At 31.1% G+C, this 16,700-nt stretch overlaps 1 protein-coding gene across 4 annotated transcripts in view; it reads right to left on the reverse strand.

The window, feature by feature from the left end:
* The window catches only part of LOC106683558 (cubilin), a 285,361-nt gene that overhangs the window by 38,546 nt on the left and 230,115 nt on the right, over positions 1–16,700 (reverse strand). For 3 of the 4 annotated variants that reach the window (XM_067048435.1, XM_067048436.1, XM_067048433.1), the window contains 2 exons: positions 9,080–9,257; positions 2,304–2,386 (listed from right to left, as the gene is read on the reverse strand). In XM_067048435.1, coding sequence (XP_066904536.1) covers positions 2,304–2,386; positions 9,080–9,257 — 261 coding nt within the window. The remainder of the gene's footprint in view (positions 1–2,303; positions 2,387–9,079; positions 9,258–16,700) is intronic. The other variant, XM_067048434.1, reaches the window with a different exon arrangement.

Genomic DNA, 16,700 nt, shown 5'->3' on the forward strand with positions numbered 1-16,700 from the left:
CTTTATACATTAAGATTAATAAGAATTAATTTGGGTAGCTTTTACATATATCACATTATTGCCATCTAAAGAAATTTAAATTTTGAGAACTTTCAACAGTTTTTTTTTTTTTTTTTACTTTAGATACAGGTTTCTAACACTAAAAATTTCAAATATTTTTAGTAAGTTAAATATTATTGATCTTATTAAAAAGAAGAAGAAAAAAATTAGTCGAAAGAACAGAGTTAATATACTTAAAAGTAACCAAAACAATAAATTAGCTAAAAGCCTTGACCAGTTAATTAATATATTTTGTTTTCTTACGCGGTTTTATTTTCTTTTTTTGACGAATTATACAAACCTTTAGTTTTAAATACGAAGGACAAGTATATAAATATGATTAACAATTCATGTACAAACTCGCTAATTTCTATAACTGCTATATACATTTGTTTATAATTATTGTTGGGAATGATAAAAATTATTTTTTATTATTATTATTATTTGTACAATACTATAAATTTTAACTATATAAGATATTAAATCAAAAAGGTATTATGTTGTATACCTATGTATGAATGTATGAATTTATTGAAGTATTTATTCTCAGTTTGCTCGTTCGTGTTAAAAATTATAATCGAAATATTGTATTTTAATATTAACTTTGAATATTGATGTACTAATTTACTAATGCCTATTGGGCCAGATTTCATAGCTACGTTACAATTTAAACCAATAAATACATGTAATATAATATAATCTACATTCAATTCTGTCATTCATTACTGTACTTTTTATTATTAATTACTCGGTTAAGATTCTTTTAGTTTATTTCGTTCCTTAATAACATAAATATTAAAGTATATATTTATATACATATAGTTTGTGCCTCGGTTTCCTTTTGCTCTGATGTGCGTGGGGCGAAACGATGGTTAATAATACTTTGTTTATGCCGCTATTTTGTATACCTTTTTTTGACCGCCACGCTGACCATATACTCTAATTAGTAAAATACAGTCTAATGGTAATCTTCCTATTTCATAATTAATCATGAAATAGTCGTACTATTTATAAAACTTGTAATATTTTCTACAGCAAGGCTCTATCGATGAGTGAGGACACTTGCACAATGCAGGGAGGGTGGTGGGTGTACAAGAGGATTGTATCTAGGTCGCCTCGAGTAGTAAGCGAAGTGGTGATTGGGGGAGACGTCAGCGAATCAGATGGGGGCTTCCATTGTATCTCTTGCATAGATCTTGGAGACCACTTATTGTAGGAACTAGCTCCATTATCACGTCTTTGTCGCTTCTTGTTTTGTGTCTAATCGGTTATCCACTGTGCACTGACGAGGCGAATCTAGCACTTTCTAGTTGTAGGATTGTTTGTAGCTTACATTCATTATTTGAATGTTGGTTGTATAGCACACGATACTACTTTGTTAGTGTCTATCATTTATTATACATTAATAGAAATCTTAATATAAGTAAGAGAAAGGAAAAATATATATCGCAAAAGAAACAGCAGCAAAAAATATGAATAATAAATAAATCGAAAAGGAAATAGGATAGAAAACATTTAAAATAAATTTTTAGAAATAATATAATTTATTGAAATTATTATGAATTTCTTGCATTACTGTATAATCTTGAAATCAATTTTTTTTTGCCTTTAGCATTGCATTCTTAATATCTTTTTTAAAGATATTTATTGTATTTTCTTTTATAAATTTTAAACTATTAAAATATATAACCAATCCGTTTAACTAACACAAGTGTGTCTTACAATTTTACTTTTAGGTACATGATTTGTATTTTTTTAACTACCTCGATAGATTATTTGATAATTAAAAGTTGTTAGTTAATTATTAAAATAATTAATTATTGTAGTTTGGAGAAATATAAAACTCGTAATACTATAATTTTTGAGATTTAATAATTAATGCTAAATTCAGGTCAAATTCTCATCAATAAATGATTTATAAACATACTTAAATATTAAAATAAAAATCAATGGAATTCATTATTGTCTCGCATGGTAACGAGAAAAAGAATTATGATCCTCAAAGCTATAATAATAATGCATTCAGAATTACGATAATACAGTACAGAAATACGATAAAATAAAATAAGATTCATAATTTGAATAATTAGTACAATATTTGTTACTGTGACAACAAACGTTTTTTTGTTGTGTTTGAGTACATGATAAAAAAGTATTTTCTAAACTACGCTAGGCGGTCTACTCTCTATCTACTCGACTCTTTACTGTCTACACTAGACTAGACTCTACGTAATGGTTCCTCTGGCCGGTGTAAATGGAAGAGCTACCTCCGAACGGAGAGTTGATCAGCTCCGAGGCCTCGGGCTGCTGAACCTCCGAGTAGACGTCCAAGTACTCGTGGTTGCACCTGCAACACACCATTTCAAACATTAAGAATCACAAGTTATTATAATATAGTATTATAAGAAGCAAATGTGAATAAACTTGATATAATTGTGACACATTAAGTTTTGGAATTCTCCCTAGCCATATATAATGAATCTTCATTCATAAAAATCACAGTGAGGTAAACTCAAGACCTTTACTAGACAGCTAAAAAAACAAAGATATAAAAGTTAGATCCATAAATACTCATATTTTAAAATATTTTATTTGAACATTATCAATCTTATAAGGGTGACAGTTGTACTTGCTGACACTGTCAATTTATATATATAAAGATATGGTAGGACAAGGCCTCTATGCAGTCTTAATCCTATCTCCCTATGTAAATAAACGCCGATAACGTATATAGGAAGCATTACAGAGAGAATAAAGCAGTATCATTCTAGTAAGCCTGCGTTTATATTCTGTTCTCTTTTTTCAAGTCTTTAAATCCAAGTGCTGGTAAGTTATATATGAGTGTTTTTTTTTTTATTGGCTGGCTCAACAAACGTTGTTGGCTCACCACGCCTGCCTATCTTAGGCTACTGCTTTCCAGTTTGCTGCAAGCCGTTCCTTTGCAACTTTCTTGATTTTTTCTATCTATCTGGTTTTCGGCCTCTTACGTGTTCTCTTGCCTACTATACTGCATTGTTGTGTAAAGGCGTCCTGATGGATTGCTTCGAGTCACATGTCCCGCCCATATTAACCTCTTTGTCTTGACTGACTAATCACTGCTAGTTAACTGCTAGCAGTTCACTGTTAGTTTTTCTCCTCCATGTGTTGTCTCTGATCTCAAATATCTTCTGTAATTGTTCGGAGGATTTTCCCTTCTAATTTCTCGATTCTACTTTCTAGGGTACCTTTTAGTGTGCAGATATAGTAGCCGTATATCAGAGATAGCTGCATCGTGGCATTTCCTTCCTTTGTTTCAGATTTTTCCAGATTTCAGGTTTCTTGTCAGAGAAAGGCTCTGTTGGCACTTCTTATACGCTGGTATATTTCAGTCATTTTATTGAGGTTATTGCGGAGCTGAGGCATTTGAAAATGTTTATTATCGTAAACGATTTCCCATTCACGCAGACCAAATCGTTAGGATCGATTTTTCCACTTAGAATCATATGGTTTACTTGCAAGCCAATTTCCTCTGTTTCTCTTATTAAAGTTTTTGTGTCTTTCCATGCCATCCCGGTTACTTCCTAGGACCGAAATGTCCCCTGCATACGCTAGGATTTTATGCTTCATTCCGAAGCGCACCAAACCCAGCAGAATCCATCTCTCTGTCTCTGACATTTTCTGACTTCAAAGGCTTCAGATACTTACCCTTGAATCAGGACTGAATTTAGGACCATTTGCACACGCTTTTATCAGTCTTACCCACATCCCGGGGATGTTAAGCTGATAATCTTCCAAAGACAGTTTCTGTCCAAGGAATCATAGGCTACTTTGAAATCGATGAATAAGGCGTGCGCATTCCTATTTACTTTCCATTGTTTTTCGATTTTATGTTTTAGGTCTAGCGTGCTCTTTCTTCATCTGAACCATATTACATTTTTTTTCTGTATCTGCTTTTTGTATTTGTATGTTCTGTGAATGCGATAGATCTATCCACAATTTAACCAAGATTTCTAAGGTAACCAAAAGGTTAAATTCGTATTTTCGTATGGAGGTTCTACAATCTAAAATATTTCGTGAAATTCATTCTCATCTTATTATTCCAAAATGATAACTATATAATTGTGACAAAATGATACTAATATTCCAATTCATATACAATAAATATAAAATTACTCAAACACATTTTTATAGGATATGAAGTTAATTTTTTTATTCTAAATATTTAATTATATATTCACTTAGGATAGATCACTTTAAAAAAAGCATAAGGGAGAAAAGTTGTTATGGGAGCTTTTAAGGACTAAAACACGTAGGGCGTAAAGATTATTGTGAGGGAGCGTTGAAAGACATGGTCGGACAGTAATAGCCTGGAAGGAAGGAAATAGGAGACTGCCTCAAAGGAGATGGATGCTGACAATAAGGGAGTCATAGCTCCTCCTCAATATACTACTTCTCTCTTCGTCTCTCGGCTCTCTATGTCACAATGATAATATTTTTTGCTCTAACTTATTATTAAGTGCTGTTTTAAAAATACGAACTCTAGGTTGGGAATTAGGTCTACAATAAATAATACAAAAAGGGGCTGGGGCTCGATGAATAAAATCCAGCTCATAGAGCATACATCTGCAAATAATTTTTTAAAAAAATCTATCACACTTGACAAGAAAACGCATTTCGTACTAATTAGTTAATTAATTTCATAAAGTCAAGAATTCGTTTTTTTTTCACTTATAACTCCTAAACGATGTTGTTGAGGTGAAAATAGACTTCCTTAGAATATTATCAATATTCTATATTTATTAGTACAACGTTTCGGGTTTCCCCATCTTCTAAAACTATTATTCCAGTTGTAACATTTATCAACATATATTCAATTTTACGTTATTGTAAAGTACATCCATTTCTTTTTCGAAATTGTTTCTTATGGTTACATAATTAATAAAATAACATTCCGTTGTTTAAACATTATCATTCACTGTTGATATATTCATCTTTTTTTTTTAATGCCCCCCTTCCTAGTCATTTTTGGTATACGAGGGGGCGAAGAGGATTATCTAGAAGTAACCAGCCTGTTCTTATCATGGTTAGAGGTGAAGCTTTCATTACGTGGGACCGCCACAGCAAAGAAAATTCCACATCCCAGGCCGGATCGAACCGGCACCGCAAAGTTCCCAGGTGACTAAGACCCGGGCCTCAACCACCTGAGCTACGGACGGCACTAATATATTAATCTGTTCCTTTAGCACATATCAATATTAAGTTATTCAACATATTATCTCTTCAATATCAATACGGCAGTGTGAAGTTTATATTATATGTGCAGTGTCTACCTCCCTATTAATTTGTTTATATTTAATACATTTAGTTATTCAGATTGAATATTATAGAATTTTATTGTTTTGTAGGTTTCAGAAATGTTAATATTATTGCTTATGTAGATTACTTCTAAGATTGTTCTGCTTTCTGTGTTTATGTCTTGTATATTGGGGTGTAATTTTAATTTTTTTATTTCATTTTTTATTGTTTATTTATTGTAATTTACAACTGTACAAAATAATATAATAGGTAAATATGTAGTATGTTTCAAATACAATTGAAAATCTTGGGAAGGAACCACCCATTGGTGGTACTTCAAACATTATTTTAAACTAGAAGGTCTCGTGGCCATCTTCTTTTCAGACGCCTCGGAGGATTATCAGGGATTGTTAAGGATGAAAGATTAAGAATTAATGGGTTAGGATGGTTAAGGAGTTTGGAATAAAAAGACGCATATCTGTTTTGGGCCAATTCTGTAACGAATGGGAGGTTAAGGTCTTTGTGAATGAGTTTATTTGTGACGTAATAAGGAGCATCAAGGATTTTACGTAGGATTTTGGATTGTAATGATTTTTAAAATTAAATTTATGGTTAGCCAATGCTGTGCAATTTATATTAGTTATTACAATTTGTGACATGTTTTATTCTGGTTTTCAGTATTTTTTTTTGCCTCTTCTATAAATATTATTTCAATTGAATTTTCGCAGCCAAGCCTGTATATTACATTTTGCTATTCCAGTTTCATGTTTGATAGTTGGCATTGCAATTTATTCTTATTATACAAACCGGTTTCAATGTTGTTACTGTCATATTATTGTAATTTATAAAATTATTTGAAGGTGTCAAAGCACCGGGCTTTTAGATTATCTACACTGAACTAATGGGATTAGTGGTAAAACTGATACATATCAACTAAAAATGATGATTTAAATTGTAGAACTTTAGGTAGGCAACCATATCCTTTTTGATTATCCCATTTTTTTTTGTCATAAGAACAAAGAACTGAAAATCTGGTGCAGTTTGAGTATTACAGTACTAAATAAATAACAAAATAAGGTTATTATTATTAACAATTACGTTTTCCATTATTCAGTATATTAATCAAAGGAATGGATTTGCTCATTGATTTAGGAATATCTATGAATGATGACAAGCGTTATTAGGGAATAAGATTTATCTAGTGAGGTAGATTGAGCTGGGCTCGTGGTGCCCTCTATTGAGGATTAATGGTCTCGTTGGATTCTCGAGCCGTCAGGAGAAAGATGAAGGTGATACATCTCTTCGGTATCAAGGAAAATCTCCACCAGTCTGGGCTTCTTGTCTAATACTAGTTATTAGACTAGTTACCTCTATAGTTGGGCGCCGATTGAAACAGTATTATTAGAGCTAGGCCATGTTTCTTCTGTTAATAATTTTTTTTTAAATTGTAAATCTATAGTCGTTGATCACTTAATGAACGGGCTCATGTGACAACAATTTTATAATAACTTTTAGATATGGATTGTAACTGTTAGAACCATGAGTTCAATAAGTACGAGTGAAGGGAAGATTGTAGAAATTGAAGTGAATTCCATTAGGACACAGTGGGCCAGAGTTGGGCAAAAAGTTATTGTAATTACAATTACTTGCCAATTTTTATAATTTGAGATTGGAGAAACACGATTACAATTATAAATAGTTGTAATTGAAATTACTTAATGAACTACTGTAATTGTAATTGTGGTACCACGGTTAGAAGTTTAGCCAAAGTAGTTGATATCACCAATTACATTCTTATGTTTTTTAAAAATTTATTTATTGATATTTACAACTGTACATAAAATACATCAAGTAAATTTGAAATAATATCTTAATGGTATGCTACATAATGATTTGTCAGTGGTAAGATTCTCAGTAAAGTTAATTAAATTTTGAATTTTGTATTTTCTAATTTCCACTTTAAGTTTGTTAGTCAATTTGGTGTAATATGTTTTGTCAGTTGGAAATCTGGTCCTATGCCTCTTCGATCTTGCTCTGCGTTTCATTCTATGTGAGTTATTTTTACCCTATAATTACAAGTAATTATAGTTACTTTCTTTTGATTACAAATATTCAACACCAGAACGGAAAACATCTGTCTCACAATGGCTCTAAAATATGAAAATGATATCCAGTTTAATATTACGGGCTGATGTAAAGATTTATTTACATTTTACGGTTCATTTATTTATTTTCGAAGATGCTGAAAATAAATATAAAATTTATTTTATAATCGCTCGCTGGATTATAGATTTTATTTGAACTTGGACTTCTTCTTAAAAGCAATAAGTTCAAATAAGCTGAATTAACATATTAGTCAAATTACATGTAATTGTGATTTCAATTACTTAGCATCATGAGGTAATTGTAATTTGGGATATTAATTATAATTATTGTAATTATATGGAGTAATAGCAATAAATTTAGAAAATGACAGTAATTGTAATTGTTTTACTATCAGTTCAGTACAATCGTTCTTCAAAACCTTGTGTAATATTGCAAATGAAACATGTAATTGAAGATGTTATGAAATTAATCTTATAATGATTCCTATCCAAATCTGATATTAAAGGTATTAGTCAGGCATTACATAATAAAGGCTTTTATTTCTAGAATATTATCTGAATAACTGTATTTGTTTCTTAAGATAAGAGTATTTGTAGGTGTTAATAATTTACTCGGATTGGTCCTGTTATACTGAATAATGTTGGTTGAATAATTAGTACAGCCTATAGTATTTGCACATTGCAAAAATAAAATAAATGAAAAAAGTCTTGGGACACCCGAAATTTTATAAAGTTCACTCATTGAGTTGTTTTATTGTGTAAGATTGGTTGTACAATATGATTTTAAAGTGTTTGCTTGATAGTTTAACTTGTGCGAAAAGTTTAATGTATTAAAAAGAGTTGTCTGTTGTTAAGTTGGGTTGGATGTCTTAGTGAACTGTGAATATTTAATTGTAATTTGGGATAAATTTTGATATTGATAAAATTTTAATAACTTATTCCTGGATGTAAATATCTCTTGGAGTGATTATTGTTCAAATCTCACAAATATTTTGGACTTTTTAATAATCTAGTTCAAGCTTAGTTTTTTCACTTATTTCACAAAGCTACTTCTCCAACTGTCATACGTTGGTTTATGTTTTTATTTTAATAACGTTGTTTATACTATGTCAATATGAAACTAAACAATATAACAGGCTATAGATAGGCTAATATAGATATTACTAATGAATATGGCATGAATAATGTTACATATTAAATATTCCTGACAGGCTCATGAAAATTCAGAGTTATCCATGAAAATATGTTGAGAGGAACCATGAATTCCTGAGCGGATACTCTTTGCTGATCTTGCATTCTGTTTAGAAAAACAGAAAGTCGTTACAGGCCTGTTCAGGGGTTTTCATGACACAACGGAATAGCAATATGTGCAAAGGATAGCAGATTGTTATGGAAAACATTAAAGTGGTTTAAAAACATCTTACTGGTCTTTACTATATGATTGTTATGCAATGAGTATTCGTAGCAGCAAGGAAACGAAAAGTTATTTATTATTTATCATTATTAAAAATTTGGTTTCAGCTTCTCTTGACCATGACTTTTTGAACAGTTTTTGTTTTATTTCATTTTACTTCATTGTCATGTTTAAATATAAATTTTATAATATATTAATATAAATGAAAAATATACTATCATGATATCAATTAAGAATAAATACTTACTCTGGGGGAGTGCCCCTGAGCTGGAAAGCAGTGAAGACGACCTCGGCCCTCTGGCTGGGCCCGGCGAGGAAGATATAGACGCACTGCCGGGAGTCGCCGTCAGGGTTCAGGAACGTTGGTGACTCGAATGTGCCGTTCTGCGGCCCCCCAGCCCGGCTCACGAACGTACGGTCGCACTCTGCAACAATAATTATTTATTATTAGTATAAATATATACATATATATGAAAGCAATTAATTTGAAAGATTCATAAAAACACATGTTAATAAAAGTTTGACAGGAAGATCACTGATTGACCGTGTGTAATAATAAAAGGAACATAGTCCGGGTGCGATCAAAGAACAACTAAAATAGTCATTGAAGAATTTATATTGTGCCAACGTTTCGCCCCACGTTGCAGAACTTCATCAGGGAAGTGTTCACTTTAGCAATAACTTCCAGTCTGGAAGCCCTGATGAAGCCATGCAAGGTTGGGCGAAACGTTGGCTCAATAGAAATAGTTTAATCACTATCTAAGTTTTATTTTGAACGTACTCGGACCATCTTCCTTTTATTAAAAGTTTTACAGCTTGCAAGTCACTTATACAAAAAATATTCTAGACAACCGTTCGTCTGTCAATATAATACATACTAACAACTAGTATTAATTGTTCATTTCAGTAGAATAATATTTATTACGAATAGTGCCATTCCAAATGGCATGCAAACACCTAATGTTGTATAAGAATAAAACGTCAAAATAAAAAGTTGTTTTCTAATTGAGAGTACTAAATATGCCTCTACACGTTTGCCAAACAATGGCATATTCGCGCATGTTTAAAATTGCATATTTCAAACTCTTTCAATTCGATGTAAATACAATGTTTCGAATCTTGTTAATTAACTTTAGCAATTTATTTTTTATTTAACATAGCACAAATATATATTAATGAGTACATTATATGTCTTGGTAGTTAACTAAAAACGTTTTTATTAAATATTCTAAAATAAAGGTGTAATACATAGGCTATGTATTACTATTTATATAAATTTTTATCATCGACATCCTCCATTGCTGATATTTATGCTTCCTTTCACTTTGCCTATCTTTATTTTGTTCCTTTTCATAATGGAAATAGAATAAATCGAATGTAATAGTCGGGAAAAATCGAAACAAGCTATTTGCTATCGATATTGAATCTGCTGCAAGTGTTAAAGGTAGATTCAGCTTAAAAGCTTCCGTTCACCATACTCTTCACTTACTCTTTACGTAAAACCTTCACAAAATATACTTTGCTGAATCAAAAACATTAAAAACTATACATACGTTAACTAATCCTCTATAGTACATTTTAAGATTGCACGCGGTGCATGTGTGTAGTTACACTTTTCGTGTGTTTCAGACCCATTAGGTTTACCCTGCATACCTATGCATAAATACCTAATATAGATAAGATTTTATAGCATAGATACCTAATATAGATTATGATATAGATATCTATCTATTATCTGAAAGGAGCATTGGAGGAAGAAGAAGAAGATTGTTATTGAAGTACATTATATAGAAAAAGGGAAACGTTATAGTTTTTTGTCTCATCCAGGCCAATTTGCTCTACTCGTGTGAAGGTGACTTTAGAAGATGATAGTTGCAGAATAAAAGTGGATTTATAATGATTGATGTTCCTCAAGGTAGTATCCTCGGTCCCATCCGTACCACGTATGCTGATGACACATGTGTGCTCACAGGTAATAATAACCCTTTGATTTCATCCCAAACTATCCAGCTCCATATCACAACCCTCGAAGAATGGTGTCGAAATTAGAGGATGAAAATAAATCCCAACAAATCCCATCAAATCACATTTACTATTCGTCGTAAACCTGGCGACTGCTCTACAGTATACTTTAATAGTGTGGCTCTTACCCCTTGTAGAACAGATTCGTTATCTTGGACTACAACTTGACAAACGACTAACCTGGAATCCTCACACAAGACTGAAAAAAAGGAAACTGCACGCAGATTCGGACTATTACAGCCCTTACTAGACAAACGGTCTAAACTTCCAACTCATTACAAAACTGATCTACATGACAATAATAAGGCCCATCTGGATATACGGAGTTAGCTTTGGGGCTCCACTAAACCTTCGAATTCCTTGTATCCAATCCTTACAATCCAAAATCCCCAATGCTCCTTATTTTGTTACTAATAAAACCATGCATAAAGACCTAAATGTTCCTAATGTAACCAATCTAGCCCAAACCCGATATCATTCCTTCCATTATAAACTCCCTAACCATCCAAACCCACTAGTGTCTAACCTTGCTTCCTCTTCCAGTCCTGGCAATTCCCCGAGACGTCTGAAAAGAAGATGGCCTCGAGACATTATATTGTAAAATGTTTTTAGAGTTCTACTACTGGGTAGTTTCTCTACATGCTTTATCATATCACTATGATCTTACTTCAAATTTGTTTGTTGTATTTTTTATACAGTTGTAAATATCAATAAATAAAAAAAAAATGATGGTTGAAAGACAAGACCTTTTGGAGGAAACTTTTATCCTCTGCTAGTTTATTAATGGATAATGAATTCAAATTTTATGAATAGTTTCATCACCATCTGATCAAGTTGCATGTGAGATTGATTGATTAATCAAGATACTCTTGGAGACGAGCTCTTGGCTCTACATTTAAAACGAGTTTATTATTTTTTACATTTTCCGTTTCCTCAATATTTAAAAATTTCTGAGAGGTCCTATTACAAGAGAAAAATAATTGGAATTCGTAGATGACCATTATCAAACAATAGGTTGACCAATCTTTCCTTTGTTTCTGATTAAGATTTTAAGTGAAGGGAGTCTTCTATCAGGACTGGCCGTTTCTACTTATCGGGGATTGAGCGTTCTTAATGTTAATTGCACCTTTAGGGTAGTAGTATAGTATAGTAGCTTAGTCAAAAGTTTACTAACGAATTTAAGAAAAAAATTGCTTTATTGTATATCCTTTAATCAAAAATAAATAAGATATAGGTAACTGTTCGTTCGAATATCCATTTACGAAATTTTATATAAGGTAAATAATTAAAAGATTTCAATGTATTTTTGTTTATTTATGATAAACGGGAGTAATTTTAACTTGCCTTGATGTAGGGTTTCTTAGCCTGATATTAAGTTAAATAGGTCTGTCAGTATTTTCACCAACTCCCCTTCATACCCGGAAACTTCATATCTGCTTCCTCAACTTTATCTCGTTTCAACTTGTTAAGTTTGAGTTGGACTTTGATTACGTTTATTCGGAGTTAACATTCTAGCAGCAAACATCTCTGAGGTTCTTGCCTTTTTCGAGACATTTTTTAACTTGTTTTTATATACTTACTTATACTACATTTCTGAGTGTGATTATAAGTATTTGGAGACTAATACTAACAATCACTTTAGTATATAATAATAATAATCACAGTATCTGGTCCATAGATTCTCATGAACGAAATTTATGTTTTGGTGTATTTATAAGAAATATTAATTATAATTTTCGGAACTGTTACTTATTAAGCCATAAAACTTATAGTTCATTTTATATTTTGAGAATACTAAGTGAAGGTGAGACATCTACCTCGTCGCAAGAGACACCGCAAAGTGTTATAAGAGGGAAGTGAAGGATTCGTGAAAAGCGAGGGAGAGAGAATTTAAGGGAAGTAATTTGTGGTTCCCCAACCTTACCTTAGCCCCTAACCATTATGCCTCTCGGTCTTATTTATTCAAAATTCTACCAACCGTTCCCATTTCGGCCGAGTGCTTTTTTATTTGAACAAAATGTGAGAGAGAAGAAAGATGTAATTACTTTATTTCTACTTAAATTTTTTTTTAATAATTAAAAGCTTTTATTAACGTTGAGATATATATGTTCTGTAAAAAATTAATTAAATTGATAATGTATTTTTCATGGATATTTAAGTTGAGAATCATGTTGTATACAACCAAATGATTAGGATAGAAACTTTCTTGGATCTTCTATCAAAAACTCGTTCACATGAACTGTTTTGATTTATTTATTTTTTTATGAAAATCCCCATGGATATTGTAGGAACATTTTTCTGAATTTTTGTTTCTTTTGTAATTCCAAAACTCATAATAAAAAATTAAGTATTAAACTTATATTCTTTTATAGCTCATTTATTAAGCAAACAAAAGTCATATGTGAAATTTATTTAAGATGAAGGTAAATTTGTTAAATTTAAAGGCAACATCATTTCACTAATTTTAATTTATAAACAATTTGTTCTACGTTTCGGCTTTCATGCCATCTTCTGGAATAAAAATGTTATTTGTACATTCTAGTATAAACCCAAGTTTTAAGCTGTCTGTGGTTATAAGGACTCGTAGTGGTTATTTTAACATTCAAATTTTTTTTGTTAAATATTTAGTCGTTTTAGTATTATTTATTATCACAATTTTATACTGTAGAATTTAATATGCCTATTTTTTTTTAAATATCACTGTAGAACTTTAGTTTGTCAATATTTGTATAATGTATGTTTATACTATTCATATCCTTCTGTAAATTATATCCATTTTTTAATATTTGTTAATTTTTATTAATTCTATTATTTTTCGTTTGTAATTATTATATTGTGTACTTATTATTTTAGGTTTTTCGAATTAAAAATTATTTAAAATAAGTACTATATATAGTAGATAAATCTGTCGAAAAGTTATATCTTTTATTTTTAGTTATGATAGTGGTATCTAATTCTGTTTGAGTTGTCTGATTTATATAGTCATATGATTAATGACATTTTTATAATTTAATTGATTCATAACATTATTTATATCTAATACAATTTTATCTTTACTATTGGTGTATAAATTTTTATATTCATGTCTTTTTAACTTATTAATAACATTTTCAATTAACAGATCGATGTGTAATATTATGGAATTTATATGGAAACTTGTTAGCTCCTTGTATTTGTTGACGGTTTGGTTATTTCAGGATAAGAAAATAGGATTAGATTTCCTAAAATTACTATTAATTAAATTAAATATATCACTTAATCAAATTTATTTAATAAATATTTTTACTTCCTATTATTTATTAAAAGAAGTTTTATTTCAATACATAAATATACCTGTAGCTGTGATATGCGATACAGTCATGATTGTTGTATATCGATTCTAAAAAAAATATATCATTAATAAAAACTCTTTACTGAACGTATTAATCATTATCACAACATTATTATGTAATACATCGTCAGTCTGTCTTTGAAGGAGTGTGAATGCCAAACATTCGCGACCGTGAGATCACGCGGTATAGTATCTGGGACGCCTGCCGAAGTCATGGAGGTTCTTTAAAGGAGTAATTCCAGTCAAAATAGAAATTTTTTTTTAGATTATTTATTTATTGATATTTAGAACTTTATTTACATAATATACATCTAGTGAATGTGATGTCAAATTACAAATAGTATGATACAGACATGTAGAGAAGCTACACATTTGTAACAATCTAATAACATTTCTACATTACAAGGTCTCAAGGCCATCTTCTTTTTAGGCGCTCCGGAGGATTGTCAGGAATGGAAGAGAAGCAAGGTTAGAAACTAGTGGAATTGGGCCGTTAGGGAGTTTAAAATGGAACGATTGGTATTTGGTTCGGGCTAGATCGGTTACATATGGAATGGTTAAGGCCTTCATGGATAATAATAGAAGCCAAACCTTCCCGTCCGACAACTTTTTTTCTTCTTTTTGTACCTTTCATTAAAATAGAATTAGTGCTTCATACATAAACACATACACGAAAAGTATTATATATACTTTACTGGGTCTTCTCCCTTTGATTGCCATATGGCGTTATAAGGTGTTGATAAGAGTCCAGCTAAGGTGGTATAGTCTAGCTATAGCCTAAGGTTACGCCATGGAATTAATGGAACGAGAAGGGGCAGTTCCGCTGGTTATAGGAGACTTAAGGTAATTAAATCCAGAAACATTGAAAAAGTGACTAAAATTGGAAAACGGCATGAATTCAAAGTTGAATGTCAATTAAAGGAAAATTCAGCTTTTTTTTCTTTTAACCAAATATTCATCATTACGTATTCCTATTCGCTTAGTTTTCATTTGATATTTATTTGAATATAAATTACAAATAATTTACTTAAATAATTATTTAACAAGTTAGTGACTTAACTTGTTGGGTTGTGGTTCTAATAATACCTGAATTGGCGATACGTAAATCGGTTGATTTTTAACTGGTATTCTTAATACAAATGCTCTTATAACTAAATTACATCGTTATACAAAAGAATAAAGTAAATTACTCAATTTAAGTTATGAAATGCGCAGTAATGTTCGCACTGACGGCTAGTGCTAAAATGGTTATCTTAATTGTCTCATTATGAAGAGCCCGGATCCAATTTCCGAGATAGGCAGTCAATTTATTTCTAATTTCTACTTGCTCAATTAGCAATGGCTGGGAGGTTGATAGATGATAGGGCCTTCTGCCTTTCGCATATGGCAGATATTTTTTTTTTTGGACCACATATATATATTTTAATATTTATTAATTATTGTCATTAATTGAGGTGGTGGATTAGAAGTAGAAACTGCAAAAATTTTGATGATATTGACATAGGAGGAAATTCATTTGTAAAGGTGAAAGATTTAAGTATTTACCTTAAATTTAAAAAACGAAATTGATAGGGGAATAAAAACGAGGTTAGGGGCGTGGTATACTTGTAATTTTTAAATTTCGAAATTGCTTAGCTATGTTAAGCTCTACTGTTCTCTATGAATACGAAACGTTGCCTCTTATGTAAAAGGAAGAACTGTGCCTTTTTGAAGGTTTTTGAAAACAAAGTATTGTATAAAATATTTGGATCGAAAAATTATGAGTTTAGGATTGAACTGTATAGTACAAGAGCCGGAAAGAAAAAAAGAGCAGTATTTTCACCCCAATTTTTAATTACATTAAGAAAAACTATGATTTTAATTATTTTTTTTTAATAATTACTAGTCTGAATTAATGAGTCTGCCAAGTATAGTTAGGGGTATTAAAAATGGCGGCTGTTTAAAATCGTTTAAAAATAATTAATTTTTCATTCAGAGCTGTATATCTTTAAAACTACCAGCAAAACCAGTAAACATCATTTAAAGTAGAGTAAATTTGCTAAAATATGAGCCCTAATAGAGCTATTTACGTGGAATAGTTCCCGAGATATAGCTTTTTTAAAACGATCATTGAAAAGTACTGATACTTGATGAATTTATTTTGAGAAATCTATGTCTCAAAAACCATAGACCATTAGCATTGAAATGGAAGCAGTAAGTTCTACTATAAAGTAGTTTATGATTTATATCATCGTAGGAGTTGTAGTTTTAATGATATTCGACAAAATGAATTTAAAAACTGTTGATTTCTAGCTGTTTGGACAGCCGTTTTGGATTTATGGAAAACAATATCTCAGGAAGTATTAGATTCAGCACCCGAAGGCAGTGGTTGCTGCCTATGCGGATGACATAGGCATCTATGCCTCCAGCATGAATGCTCCAACTGCGCTGTCACATGCACAACAAGCGGCTAACACCATCGCTGCCGAACTCAAGCGGATTGGAATTAGAGTGAATCCCGCCAAGACAGACGCTA

Source organism: Halyomorpha halys, unplaced genomic scaffold (assembly GCF_000696795.3).
Source record: "Halyomorpha halys isolate HHAL.00 unplaced genomic scaffold, Hhal_1.1 Scaffold494.1, whole genome shotgun sequence".
Classification (NCBI taxonomy): domain Eukaryota; kingdom Metazoa; phylum Arthropoda; class Insecta; order Hemiptera; family Pentatomidae; genus Halyomorpha; species Halyomorpha halys.